This window comes from Oryzias latipes, chromosome 16 (assembly GCF_002234675.1).
Source record: "Oryzias latipes chromosome 16, ASM223467v1".
In the NCBI taxonomy this organism is placed as follows: Eukaryota; Metazoa; Chordata; class Actinopteri; order Beloniformes; family Adrianichthyidae; genus Oryzias; species Oryzias latipes.
Window position 1 is genome coordinate 19,677,702 of NC_019874.2, and position 15,223 is coordinate 19,692,924.

General features: G+C 39.9%; 1 protein-coding gene across 3 annotated transcripts in view; it reads left to right on the forward strand.

Annotated features, from left to right (window-relative positions):
* LOC101164674 (glutamate receptor ionotropic, NMDA 2D) overlaps positions 1-15,223 on the forward strand; it is a 66,332-nt gene that overhangs the window by 38,343 nt on the left and 12,766 nt on the right. For all 3 annotated transcript variants that reach the window (XM_023964578.1, XM_023964580.1, XM_023964579.1), the window contains exons 9-15: positions 1,017-1,170; positions 1,678-1,803; positions 2,576-2,805; positions 3,184-3,344; positions 5,364-5,433; positions 5,507-5,624; positions 14,052-14,287. In XM_023964578.1, the coding sequence (XP_023820346.1) occupies positions 1,017-1,170; positions 1,678-1,803; positions 2,576-2,805; positions 3,184-3,344; positions 5,364-5,433; positions 5,507-5,624; positions 14,052-14,287 (1,095 nt within the window). The remainder of the gene's footprint in view (positions 1-1,016; positions 1,171-1,677; positions 1,804-2,575; positions 2,806-3,183; positions 3,345-5,363; positions 5,434-5,506; positions 5,625-14,051; positions 14,288-15,223) is intronic.

Genomic DNA, 15,223 nt, shown 5'->3' on the forward strand with positions numbered 1-15,223 from the left:
CTGTGATTGAGGCCAAAAAAACTCTAGAATAAACAATTTAAAAGGACAGTGGCCATATGTAAGTCATGCAGGGAGAGTACTTTCAGAGAAAAACAGTGCTTATCTGCAGAGACATTCTTGCGCACACTGATATTAGGGCAAAGAGACAATGTCAGACACCCCCTGGCCAGTTGCAGTTAGTCCTTGATGTTTTCTTGGTGATGTGGTTCATGATCTCCCATCAAGAAAAGATACAGAGATGCTACCCAAATAACGATGGGTAAAAAAACTAATAAAACAAGCCCATAGAAACTGGCAGGTGTGCACACATGCGGTACTCACACATACACTGAGATCAATAGGGTGGCTGCTGCTTCATTGAAGCCGTCTGCTGTTTCCATCTCAGTCCCAGAGGAACTTGGCAAACCGCATTAGTCACAGGTTCCAAAACAGCTCCACTGAGCTCTGTCGCTCTTATCATTTACAACTTGACCGCAAATTGATTTTTAGAAGCATAAGGCCATGCAAAATTTTTGCTTTCTCAAGCAAATGTCTGTCTTTTTGATCAGCTGTTCCAAAAACAAGCCTTCTTTGATTAGGTAATCCACATACTTGGCAATTTTGAAACAAGTGTGTCTTATATTCCGCTTCGATTTATTTTTCTGCTGATTTGCTCTGAAGGGCGGATGTGCCATGTCTAATGTAGATTAACGTTTCACTTGTAAAATCAGCAGACACAGCAGTTTCATAGCTGTTGCTGGATAGCAGCAGGGAAGGAAACAGGCCCGGGCTCATTTTGTATGCTAAAAAGATGCATAAGAGACACGTGTTTAGTAATTGTGCTGCACTGAATCACAGACACCTCCTGTGCTGGCAGATTCAAGGATGTACAAAGGGTCAAGGTATAGAAATGTCAGAATCTCACCTGAAAATAAACCTTTCTGAACCGTAAGAGATTGCTTTTGTCTAACTGTGGAGGCCGTGTGCATTACTTATAATTAGATTTCTTTCTCATTGCTGTTCTTACCCTCTTTTAGGTGGTGTACAAGCGGGCAGATATGGCCATTGGCTCACTGACTATCAATGAGGAGAGGTCAGAGGTCGTGGATTTCTCAGTTCCCTTTGTGGAGACAGGAATCAGTGTCATGGTCTCCCGTAGCAATGGAACTGTATCTCCATCAGCTTTCTTAGGTAAGCGGTTGTGCTTGTGTGGGGTGGGGTGGGGTGGGATTGGGGGGGGGGGGGGGGGGGGGCATCTCACTGATGTACAAAACTTAATCTAATTGTAAAGTGTTGAGTTTGCATAAAACGCTTGATCTTTGGTTGCTGGCTTTTACATCTAGATTGGCTGTTCTTTTTCTTTTTTCCAGCTCATCTCTTCTTAACTTCTTTTTTTACTCTGTCAGCAGGCCCAAGCCCCAGTGGGAGAACTTTGCTATTGGCTTGTAGACTGCAATGAGAAGATTGTAGAGAAAAGCAATAGTTTTTATAGATTTCTGATGTTTTGCTTTACTGCTTTACTGCTTTACTGCTTTCTCTGTACATGAGTTTCATTCTTACATGTTTTTTCTGTACAAACTGTACCAGATTCATGAAACTTTCTTGAGCCCCCTATCTTGAGTTAATCAATACCAACAGTATTAAATAAATCAGAAAAGAGCCTTTACACTTCTTTGTATTTTTCACTTTCTTTCGCAGAGCCTTACAGTCCAGCGGTGTGGGTGATGATGTTTGTCATGTGCCTGACTGTTGTGGCGGTGACAGTCTTCATTTTTGAATTCTTCAGCCCTGTGGGTTACAATCGCAGCCTTCAGAATGGCAAAAGTGAGTGATGAGGCAAGCCATCTGAGTTTTCGGCTTTGATGGATGCGTCTGACTTCAATCTGTTGCTGTTGCCTAATAGATCAAATGGATACTAAAGAAAGTCCTAAAAAAATTTCGATTGAAAAGGGAAGAACAAACAGAAAATAAGGCCAAAAAGAAGGACATTTTTTTTCCTAAGTTGGGTCATTCTTCTTGCACTGTGATTTTTCAATGCTGAGTGGGCCAAAGTGAAAATTACATGTACAGTATGTTGAACTGCATTAAGTATTCTCAATATCAAGCAGCTATTTATTATTCAGCAGAGTAGTTTGTACCCCTGTGATATTCAGCTTTATGCCTTGTTCCAGTGCCCATCCCGGCTCGCCTCTTACTGCAGGATTGCTGTATTCTGTCCATCCATCATCCTCTCATGTAACACTCCCCCCTCCCCATTTACTCTCATCTCTTGCCTTGTTTTCTACCCATCATTTTGCAAAGGCCTGTGTGTTTCCATCCTTTCACTGCTGATTAGCCCTGTGTGGTTTAATCATATGTAAGCATTTGTAAAATGTAGATCTGCAAATGTAGTGACAACCTTGACCTTATTTGCTATGTACCATAAATCCTGTTACACAGATCATAGGATGCTATTTCACTTTAATCTACAGAACCATTTCTATTATCATGCACAGTTGTCTATTTTTTTTTTACTCTATTAATTCCAGTTAAAGAGTTCAATTTTCTCACTGAAGGGAGTGCCTCAGTCTTATTCTCTCTGAAACCTTTCAAACAGAGGCTGGAGGGTCCACTTTCACTATTGGAAAATCCGTCTGGCTCTTGTGGGCCATTGTCTTCAACAACTCTGTGCCAGTGGAGAACCCGAGAGGAACCACGAGCAAGATCATGGTGCTGATCTGGGCCTTCTTTGCTGTCATATTTCTCGCCTCCTACACTGCTAACCTGGCTGCCTTCATGATCCAGGAGGAGTACATCGACACAGTGTCAGGCCTGTCGGACAAGAAGGTACCTTTTTGCTTGAATGCAGATTAAATAGAAAAACTAGGAGGGGAATTAAAGTCTTAGTGAACCAAATCGCCTTTATTTAAGTGGTAAAGTCATTAAAGCATGGGAATTTAGAAATGAAAAGAAAATCATTACACATAACTCAATTACAACAGTCCTTGGTCACCTAAAGAAAAACCTTATAAAAAGGCACATGTAGAACTAATAATCCAAAGTACTTCTTAAAGTACACAGACTGGTCTCTTCATATTTGACTGTGTGTTAAAGATTTAGGGAATTTGGAAAGTGGACAGAAATAGGTCAGACAGATTAGAGGGGAACCCATTGTGTCTCATGCCCCTTCTGTCTCCCTCCCTCACCCTTCTTTGCTCTCACCAGTTTCAGCATCCAGAGGAGCAATACCCACCTCTGAAGTTTGGAACAGTGCCCAATGGGAGCACTGAAAAAAATATCCGCTCCAACTACCCAGACATGCACCAGTACATGGGAAAATACAACCAGAAAGGAGTGGAAGAAGCCATATTGAATCTCAAGACCGGGTCTGTTTGCCACATTGTGCTTGACCGTTTGCATCATCGTCTTTTCCTGTTTTTGGTTTTCATGTTTCCATATTTCTTTTTAGGATTTTTAATGAAAGATATCTATTTCTGAAAGCTGTCAACATTTTTTTTAAAGACTATTAATTTTATTTTTTTTTAGCTTCATGATGGATCGATGGAAAATCAGGTTACTGAGACGATGTCAATTAAACAATCCTTAAAAAATTACGTTAAGTCTTAAAAATAGAAAAAGAACGTACACTTCTTTGTGTTTTCTTTATCATTTTATTTTATCTTAGTTGTATCTCTTCTGAAAGAGTACTTTCGGCTTGCACATTTAAACATTTAAATGTCGCAATTACAAATGTTGAACATGCTGCATTTATTGCGTCAGATATATTATACTCAAAACAAATACTTTAAAGGCGTTTTCAGTTTATATTATGGAAAAGCTCAACATGTTTTTTCCTGCAGGGATGTATAAATATAAATATGGGCTTCAGAAGTGAACTGTGACTAAATCTCAGTATAATATACCCATGTTATGGGATTAAAACAGCAGCCTATCTACACAGCTAAGGGACATTAACAAGAAAAGCTGAGACTATTTTGTGTAGAATGGCTTGAGAATGTTATTCCCGATTCTCCAAATTTGCAGCATCTCATAATTGTGGTTTGCATTTTTAACCTCAGAGTAGCAACATGATTTGATACCATGGTCCTACAGCAGGAATTACCTATTTAAACCAATACAAATGACTAGTAAAAAGTTAACCCATTTGTTTGTTACCTTTGAATGATTGCAAAGATGAACAAATAAATAGTGGACATCAATGGTCAGTGCTTGTGTAGAAAACTTATAAATAGAGATAGAATTGAGATATAATTGTCCTTAAGAAGGAAACGTTCCTAGAAATGTTTTTAATTGGTGAAATAATTTGAAAAGTGCTACAAGAACATGTTAAGAACACCAAAAAAACATTTTTTTTACATTGGATAGGGTCTTCAAACTCCATCTTTGTGCCTTCTAATGTCAACAAAATGCTGTTAGCTTCTTGTCCAAGAAACTGAATTGATGGTTTGCATTAAATAGAAACTAATTATTGTCATCAAAGACAAAAAATGTGAACAGCTTTGGACTTTTTTCTTCTTCCTTCTATATTCACACACTCCATCATGCACAGTGCTGGTCTTTTTAACTCCCACCAATATTTCACATCTTCTGTCGCACTCCGTGCTTTGCTGCCTGAATTATCTCCCTTATATTCCTTCCCTCCTCACCTTCACAACTCTTTTCACCCATGCTGTGAAGTTTTTCCTTCGTCAACTTCTAGCATGATCACCAATAAATCCTTTGATAGATCATCCCAGTTTTCCTTTACTTAGCCTTTGCCATCACGGTGACACTGTGATTTGATTTTAACATGCATATAAGAATTTGAAAGCCCCTGCTCTCCTATTTTCATTTGTACCTTCACACACAGCTTCCCACTTTTCCTCCCATCTTATCTATTTGTTTCTCTTATTTTTTAGTCCATTTCTTCTCTTCCTTGTGTGATTTTTCTGTATGTCTGCATTTAAACTTAATAATCCTCATCACTCTGCTTCTAAATTCCACATCTTTCCCCCCTTGAAGTGTGTAAATCTCTCCCCCACCCTCTCTCTGCCTCTCCTTGTCACTGTGCTCTACATACCATATAAATTCCAATCCTCCTTGTTCAGTCAGCCTCCACCACCTTTCTCTTATACACAGATCTTTAGCTGATTTTGCCTTATTTTATTCTCCTTGTGCTCTCACTCTTGCAGTCAAGCTTGTTTTACTATTCCACCCTTCCCCCTTATCCTTGTCCATATTTAACTTTTATGCCTTTTCCATCATTCTTCGTGCTGTCTGCACCATGACTCCTTACTCAGAAACATTGCAGAGATACACCTTCCCTGTGTCTGCCAATCTCTCCATCATAGTGTTGCACTGCTACCATTAAATGATGAATGAATTGTTCCTCATTCTCTTTACAGGAAACTGGATGCTTTTATTTATGATGCTGCAGTATTGAACTATATGGCCAGGAAGGACGAAGGTTGTAAGGTGAGGCTCAATACTGAGCATGAACACTTGTTTACCTCAGTAAATGTTTTGAGGCTTTGTTGCTTCTTTTAAGGTGATGACCATAGGCTCGGGGAAGGTTTTTGCCACCACAGGCTACGGTATCGCCTTGCACAAAAACTCACGCTGGAAACGTCCTCTTGACCTCGCCCTACTGCAGCTGGTGGGAGATGGTAAGAACTGAAGAGTCTGTGTGCGTATAAGATGAAGGACCTCATAGTGAAAAGGTTGGGAGATTAGTGGCGGAGAAGCATAAGGAATTGGGGTGGATGGAGGACGCAGGGGGTAGATGAGTGAGGGGATGCTAAAAGGGGATCAAGCAAATATAGGCAGCGGGGGGAAATGCAGCAAGGTGTTTTGATTATGATGAGGGGAATCGTTGTGATTTCAAGAGGGCTGATTCAGATTCTGAAGAGGTTTTTGAGTCTCTTTATAGGTCAGATAGAGGATGAAAAAAAAGAGGGGACACAAAGCAGGAAAACGTTTGTAACTGTGCATCTACACTTTCTCCTCTTACTCATTCTCATAAACTTCTCTCTCTTGCTCTGTCTTTCCTTTTTCAGTTTAGAGCTGCAAAAGAGAAAATGCCTTACTTGTGTGAGTCAGAGTTATAATAAGTCACAACTTGTGTGGTGACGGATTTGCACACAGAGATTAGCTGAAACTGACGGAGTGTGAGGATGTGCAAGAGACAAAACTGAGAAGAAACACCTGAGTGTACTCTGACTTATGATTTAGAAATTGGGCTCTGAGGAAAAATGAGACAGCATAAGATATATCTAAATAAATAACCATAAGACCGTAATTACTCTTCAGTTTGTCATCTTGTGTGTCAGACTAATCCATTACAGGACGGTTCCCTGATTTCAACTGAGGCGGTTTTTCTTTTTTTTTAAGCAAAAGCTGTCAGTGCACTAATGCTTGATTGTCATTTTACACAGTCAGCCACACTGATTCTTTTGTCACAATCAGATCCAGCTTGTTTTCCTTTTCGTTGTGTTTTAAATCAGCTTTGGTTATGGCCCAGCAGACAAAGCCCTTCAGCTGTTTTTGGCACGCCAACACTTTAGCTGCTTTCACACTGATAGTGCCAGTTTGGTGCCAAGATCTATTAAATGTCTGGAGCTGAATAGCTGGACCTTAAAAAAGAAGTTTGTCGTGTGTGTCTGTGAGTGTGAAACACAGGCCAGTATCTCTGACACGCTACGTTTGTCGCTTGATCTAGTCTTTGTTTATAACTTTGTATGTTCACAAGCTCTGTCTGGGAAAAATCTTTATCATAAGCTGTATACAGTGAATGGATCCAGTCAAAGTGTACCATTGAAAGCTCTGAGGTGTACTTGTAAGGCAGGCATTATTGAAGTGGATTACTAAGGAAGAGGATTAGTTTGTTTGGATGGGGAAAGAAGCAGGGTGGGGGCTTGCATTTCATTGTACCCTCAAAGGCTGCATCTCAACAATCACCCTGCGGCTCAAGAGCGCAGCGTCGCACCTTCGGCTGGGGCTAAGTCATGTCACTGCGTTACATCATTATTGTCCCCTGCCGTGTCGAGTCGTATCATTTTACAACTGCATTAGTGGAGAGCAGAGCACTTCTCTACCCTGTGAGTATATTGTTCTCCTAGTTGCTGCCTGTGGTGATTCACACCACAGCTTCAAGAGATGGTGCATTGATTTCCCTGCATCTTATGTACTGATAAAAGTAAAAGAGCTGAGTGACAAGATTTGCCATCCCCGCCTTATCAGAAGCACTTTATTTTTTGCATAATATCACAACTTTGATTCCTAGAATATATTATTTAGTGAGTCAATGCTAAAAAGTGAGTAGCTTTCCCCTTTTTTCTTTCTTTCTTCAATATGGCGATAAATTCAGAAGGGTTTGCTCCCAGTGTTGCAAAAAGCCATGGGTTATTGCTCAACAACTGCAAAGCTCTGTGTCTCTGGAAGGGTCAGGAATCATGCCACATCTGGCATTCTACAAACTGCAAACATACTTGCTTTCATCATACATTTACACATGCAGGCCTACTCACACCAGCAAATAGGGTCTTTATTTATTTTAATTTATGATCTGCTCTTTTTGGTTAACACTAACAGTGTTGCCAGCTCTCCCTGACCCGGCCTGCCAGGAACAACACAAGTGGAGAGAGAATGTGAAACACCTGCCAAATTTGGGAGTCCTAAGTTGGCTGTGAATACTCTGTCATCACAAAAGTTTAGGCGTTAACTGTAAAGAAAGATATATTTAAAAGAGAGAGAAAAACAGCCACAAGATGTTTCTGAGGATAGTACACAATTTTCCGGACTATAGGTTTCATCAATTCAATTCAATTCAATTCAATTTTATTTGTATAGCCCAAAATCACAACAACAGTCGTCTCGATGGGCTTCGAAGTAAAACATGAAATCAAAAGGATCACGAATAAAAAGAGTTAAATAGAAAAATACTAAATTGAACTAACAAACTGACTAAGCTATACTGGCATCCATGCCCTTAGACCCCCCTTCGCGGTAAGGAAAAACTCCCAAAAAAAACGGATTCCGGAAAAAACGAAGAAACCTCAGGGGTGCCCACATGAAGGAGGGATCCTCCCCCAGGACGGACAGGCGATTTACCAGAACTCTTAGAGAAGAATTAACTTATCTAAATCTACAACTACATATATAAAAGTCCAGCAGACGAGCTTCATCCAGCCGTGGTTGTGGGGACAGTCAAAGGCGCAAGTCGAGCCGGGGACAGGAACCACAGCCAGGTGTAGGAGCAGGAGCAGAGACAAGCCAGAGATGAGCCAGAGGCAGGATCCACAGCCAGGTGTAGGAGCAGGAGCAAAGGCGAGGTAAACGGTCAGGAACTGGACCACGGATGAAACAACTGGAGTCTGGAAGCACTCCCACTCCCCAGGAGGGGAGAGGAAAAGAGGGACAATACATGAATCGCACTGTACCAGACAGAGGCATGGAGAACTAAATGATAAATTATGATCAAGAATAGAGGAGAGGAAGGGTAGAAGTAAAAAAGGAAAGAGGACAGAACCCCAGTGCACCATAGTTACCCCAGCTTCAACTTCTAGCAGCCTTTTAAAAGAAATAGTTATTAAGTTTAATTTAAACAAATTAACATTAAGTTAAATAATCTCTGAATACTAACTAGTCTGACAATAAGCCTGTCCAAATAGGAATGTTTTCAGTCTAACTTTGAATGTAGAAACTGAGTCGGCCTCTCTTACATGAGCTGGGAGTTTATTCCATAAGACAGGGGCTTGGTGACTAAACGCTCTACCTCCAACCGTACTTTGACTAATTCTAGGAACCACAAGCAGTCCTGCATTTTGCGAGCGAAGTGTTCTCATTGGATGGTAAGGGACTCTGAGGTCCTTAATATAGGACGGGGCCATTCCATGTAAGGCCTTATAGGTTAACAGGAGGATCTTGAACTTGATTCTGGAATCAACTGGGAGCCAATGGAGCGAAACTAACACAGGAGTGATGTGATCTCTTCTGCTGGTTCCAGCTAACAATCTAGCTGCTGCGTTCTGAACAAGCTGGAGACTTTTTAAGGAACTCTTAGGACACGCTGCTAACAAGGAGTTACAGTAATCCAGCCTCGACGTAACAAATGCATGGATGAGTTTTTCAGCATCACTCTTAGAAAGTATATTTCTGATCTTAGCAATATTCCGCAGGTGAAAAAAGGCAGTTCTGCACGCCTGAGATATGTGAGCCTTAAATGATAAATCCTGGTCAAGTAAAACCCCAAGGTTTCTAACTGTGGAATTGGGGGCTATACTTATGCCATCCAGGGAGACTATCTGAGCATCAGAGTACGAGTCGTAAAAGTCACAAACGGGATAATCGCTCTGGAGTATAAGTCACACTTTTGGGAGAAAAGTGCAACGCTTCTGAACAAATCCGCCAAGCCTGGCGTACTGCTGCCTTCACAGCAAACGCGACTTGCACGTCAAATACGCATCTGCTGCCTCTTTTCTTTTGTGATGCGTGTAAAATTCAATGTCACGTGCTTGTCCAAAAATTTGTTCATAAACCAGACACTCTTGATGTGTATGGGAGAAGCAAACGTCAACTTTTTAACCTCATTGCTACATAAAGGTATTGACTGTATATCTCATTCACAATGCATGGATGACGTTGAGGTTTATTCATTTTTGAAGAGCTCTAAAAAAGAATTGCCAAGCACATTGACATGTCTGGGTTTACGAGATTGTTCAGTCTTTTTGCATTTTCCTGTGATCTTTACCGTCTACTGCAGGAGCTGTATCTGACTGACGGCGCTGTCAGCGGTACTTCTGTGTCTCTGTTACCCATTTTGATGATTTACTGTCCCGCATTAGTCTTGAAGAACAATGTCTTCAGTCATATGTGTACTGAGTAAATGTGGCACCCCTGGCCGAACTATAAAAAAAAGAGACTTATACTCCAAAAAATACAGTAATTCCAGTTTAGAGTTAAGAAAAAAATCATCGTATTCTGTGAAGGTTACCCATTTCTTGGTTCTCTTAATGCAGACAACTGATGCTTTCAAATAGGGCTGCACGATATGAGGAAAACTTGCGATATGCGATATGAGGGATTAATATTGCGATAACGATATAATTTGCGGTATATAAACAAATAGCGAAACAACCAAAAACATCACTCCCATTTTATTGCAACAGTTTAAGAATTGTACTCCAAATGACTCTCGTTGACATAGGACGGAACATCTAACATAAAAGAGCTCCATCTAATTGGTCAACAACACCAACGGCTCTATCCGATTGGTCAAATGCACAAAGGGATTTATTTGATTCGTTAAATAATTTAAGCTGCCATAAGATTGTTTTAGCACATTTAAGGTAACCATTTATTGCATTTTTTGCTGTGTTTTGCGGTATGCATATTGCACAGCTTGATCTTGCGATAACGATAAATTTGCGGTATATTGTGCAGGCCTACTTTCAAATTTAGACAGAAGGTTAATGACACTAATTGGTCTACATCAGTGGGGTTGAAACAGACTTTTCAGTAATGGAATGTGTTTGAAAGCAAAGCAAAGACAGGGAGTTGTTACCTGAATCTACCAGTGGGCTGCAGTACCAATGTGTCCATCTGTTGCTGTTGCTGCAGGCAACGGCTGACTGGCTAATGATGTTCTACAGGAGACACATTAGCCTGCTCACACAGATGACTGAATCAGCTTCAACTAAGCCTCGCAAGCAGAGCTAATGATGGCTCAAATAAGAAGCCAAGACCTTGAGTTCTTACAGCGCACAGTAGTGTTGCAACTAGATGTGTAACTTATCAGTTTTTAAAGCAGAGTCTAGCTGTTTGATGTGAAACAGTTCACAGACTTTAACATGCAGCAAAGGCAAACTTTGCACTTCATTATTGCAGTGCAGCTAATATAGCCATTGTTTTTTGTGTAAGAGAAAGCTCTCATTACGAGTTTTGTTGGAGAATCTGTTGCTTTAATTCCTCCACAAATCATTTGCTGCATCTGAGCCATCTATCTCTATGGTTACATGAGCAACCTTTGCAGCGAGTTGCAGGTTTAACAGCAAAGTTTAGACTGTCTATGCCAGTGAGATCAAAAAAGGAGCAGGCAGAGGTAAAGCAGTCTTGCCTTGTTACCAGAAACTGTAAAGAAGACAATCTCAAATCCTCAGGAGCTTTGCACATAGATGGGGATTCTGACCATCCCTCTAGTACAATTAAATGATTATGATCTCTTCGCTCTCTGTTTCTGTCTATGTCTCCTTTTGCTTTTCGCTCTCTCATCCCATTTTCCACTATTTTCCCTGTTCTTATCCTTTTCAAACTAAGGAGTGCTCCACTGTTTGTCACAGTGACATAATTTCAGTTACTTGTCCTCCATCTTTCTCTCCTTCTCTCAGCACGCCGAACAACGTCTGCCTCATTTCCCCTGACGCCTTAGTGGACAAAGAAAGAATGCAGAGCTCTTTTTTTGTTTATAAGGCTGTCTTTCCACTTCTCTTGTTAGCTGTCCTTCTCTTGACCATGTTTGTTCCACCAATCCAACCTTCTCCCCGTCTGTCCTGGTCCCTCTTTCATAGCCTATTCTCATTTGTTCTGGTTTACAATGCCGAAATTAGGTTGTCAGTGCTATTTTGCTTCCATGTGCGGCTTCATTGTCTTAGACTTTCTACCTTTTCCCATCTCTTTTCTCTTTGCTATTTTAAAACATTAGAGGATATACTGCAATATGCAATATAGTGTTCAAAAAATAAAGGTTATCACAATAGGGCTTAATCTAAGACAACTAATACATTTATAGAAGGTCTTAGTTACCTGGATGTCAAACTGGATCCGGACTTTAAACCTAAATATGACAAATCATTCGTAATTTTGGAGCAGGGACTTTAACTCTCAACTCTCATTATCTTGTTCTCTCCGTCAATGTTTTCTTCTATGACTCAATTTTTATCTTCAGAACCTCTGCAATCAACCACACATACAGTGGTGGACAAAATTGTTGGTACCCCTCAGTTAAAGAAAGAAAGTTCCACAATGCTCACTGAAATGACTTGAAACATTCAAATATAACAATAAATTAAAATTTATTGAAAATTAAATAATCAAAATCAGCTATTACTTTTGAGTTGTTGATTAACAGAATTATTTAAAAAAACAAACTAATGAAATAGGGCTGGACAAAAACGATGGTACCCATAACTTCATATTTTGTTGCACAACCTTTTGAAGCAATCACTGCAATTCAATGGTTTCTGTATTTGTCAATGAGCCTTCTGCACCTGCCGACAGGTAGTTTGACCCACTCCTCATGAGCAAACTGCTGCAGTTGTCTCAGGTTTGACAGGTGTCTTCTCCAAATGGCATGTTTCAGCTCCTTCCACAGATGTTCAATGGGATTCAGATCTGGGCTCATAGAAGGCCACTTAGGAATAGTCCATCTTTTTCTATTGGCCATTCTTGGGTGTTTTTGGCTGTGTGTTTTGGATAGTTGTCCTGTTGGAAGACCCATGATCTGCGACTGAGACCAAGCTTTCTGATCCTAGGCAGCACATTTCTTTCCAGAATGCCTTGATAATCTTGAGATTTCATTTTACCTTGCACAACTTCAAGACACCCTGTGCCAGATGCAGCAAAGCATCCCCAAAACAGAACTGAGCCTCCTCCATGTTTCACAGTAGGGACAGTGTTCTTTTCGTTGTATGCTCCATTTTTGAGTCTACGAACATAGAGCTGATGTGCCTTACCCAAAAGCTCCAGTTTGGTTTGGTGGACATTTTTCAAGAAGCTTTGTAGCTTGTCAACATGCATTTTTGCAAATTCCAGTCTGGCTTTTTATGATTTCCTTTCAACAGTGGTGTCCTCCTTGGTCGTTTCCCATGAAGTCTACTCTGGCTCAAACAACGATGGTGCAATCTGACACTGATATACCTTTAATGTCTTTGAAGGTTGTTCTGGGCTCTTTGGATACAGTTTGTACTATCCGTCTCCTCAATTTGTCATCAATTTTCCTCTTCCGGCCACGTCCAGGGAGGTTGGCTACTGTCCCGTGGGTCTTAAACTTCTGAATAATATGTGCCACTGTCATCACAGGAACTTCAAGCTGCTTAGAGATGGTTTTATAGCCTTTATCTTTACGGTGTTTGTCTATAATTTTGTTTCTAATGTCCTGGGACAATTCTCTCCTTGGCTTTCTGTTGTCCATGTTCAGTGTGGTACACACCTTTTCACCAAACAGCAATGTGACTATTTGTCTCCCTTTAAATAGGCAGACTGGCTGATTATGAGTTTGAAAACAGCTTTGATGTCAGTTAAAGGACATACCTGAGTTCATCATGACCCCCTGAGCAATTAGTTCTCAGTCTTTTATGGAGGTACCATCATTTTTTGTCCAGCCCTATTTTATTCGTTTACTTTTTTCAATAATTCTGTGTATCAACCACTCAAAAGTAATGGCTGATTTTGATTATTTAATTTTCAACAAATTTTAATTTATTGTTACTTTTGAACGTTTCAAGTCATTTCAGTGAGCATTGTGGACTTTGTTTCTTTAACTGAGGGGTACCAACAATTTTGTCCACCTCTGTATGTAAAATGGGATGACAAAGAAGTTTGTTCTTAATAGAGTTGTGGCTCAAAGATGGTTTTAATGGATTGACGTTTTACAAAGAGGAATAATTTATTGTGATGCTTTAACTGCTGTACATCACAGTTTAAAAAAAAATAATATATATATATATATAATCTTGAATTAAAAAAAGCACCTTTAGTACCAGATCCAAACAAAAACTCGTCTTAGGGATTTTTATGCATCAGAACGGAGTGGAGATCAGAGCTTGTGGCCCGCTAACTGTAGCTTCTACATCTCTACTACAAGCTTTTTAAACAGCATTATTTTGCTTGCTCCGAATTCGCAACAATTTTAATAATAAAATATACATTTTTTCCATCATGGGAAAATGCCACAAGAACATGTTAAAAATACCAAAAACACAATTGAAGTGGGTCTTAATGCACTTTTATGTTTGATTTCTTCTTTTACTCTGTTTTTATGTCATTTAAAATTCCCACATTCACTGGCTTCCACTTGTTTTCCTTCATCCTTCTTTCAGATGAAATTGAAATGCTGGAGCGCCTCTGGCTGTCAGGTATCTGCCATAATGACAAAATTGAGGTGATGAGCAGTAAGCTGGACATTGACAACATGGCTGGGGTCTTCTACATGCTCCTGGTGGCCATGGGCCTCAGTCTTCTCGTTTTTGCCTGGGAACACTTAGTGTACTGGAAGCTCCGACACTGCATGGCCACTAGTTCAGGCAAACTGGACTTCCTCTTGGCAATCAGCAGAGTAAGTGTTCCTGCACTTTGCATTTCACCATCAACACTTCCTCTCAAATGACAAGTTAAATGTAGCAACTGCATTGTTAGTAAAAGGTTTGTGTGTCACCATGAAAGAATGCATTTGTTTGTTGTTGTTTTTCTGAACTCTTTTCTGTTCATGATTGGGAGTACTGAAAAGTGTGAGATATGGGGTCATTTTAGTTTCTTTCACTCAATCTGTGAGATTAATTCAAACTAAAATCTTTTTGTTTTATGGGTGTTTTCAATTCCTCAAATAGTGACCTCGACAGGAAGCACTGCATACCATACACTTGATGATTAAAGGGCCTATATCAGGGGTGTCAAACTCATTTTCACCGAGGGCCACATCAGCATAGTGGCTGTCCTCAAAGGGCCAGATATAACTTATACATTAAACTAAATGTAATGAAAAATAAACGTAACTACTCCTTAATGTTAAAGAACTCATTTATTTATTTATTATAACTTTTTAAATTGACAATTACAGTTGCATAGAAAACGTATATTTGCTCGTTACTCTAGCATCAATTCTTTTAAATTTGATTCTGTCAGGTTAGGTTATATGTATAGTGTTTAAGTCCTAATGTATAGTTGCCCAATCCGATATTTCAAGTCCAATTCCCCCTAGGAATGAATAAATGCACACCAATTTTGATTTTTTTATCTTAAGAAATTAAAAACTTTTATGATCGGGCCACATTAAATGACATGGTGGACCACATTTGCCCATATCATACTTTTCTTAAGCCTTTTGAAGAGAAAACTATATCTATATATGATGATATATTACTTTTGGCACTCTAAAGAAGAATTTCTTTAAACGAAATATGAGTAATTTTGCAGCTAATTTTCCTACCCAGAAGTAAGACGACTTGATCTTTGAGGCACTGGCTTTCGTTCCTTGTGGGTGCCGCCAATTTCA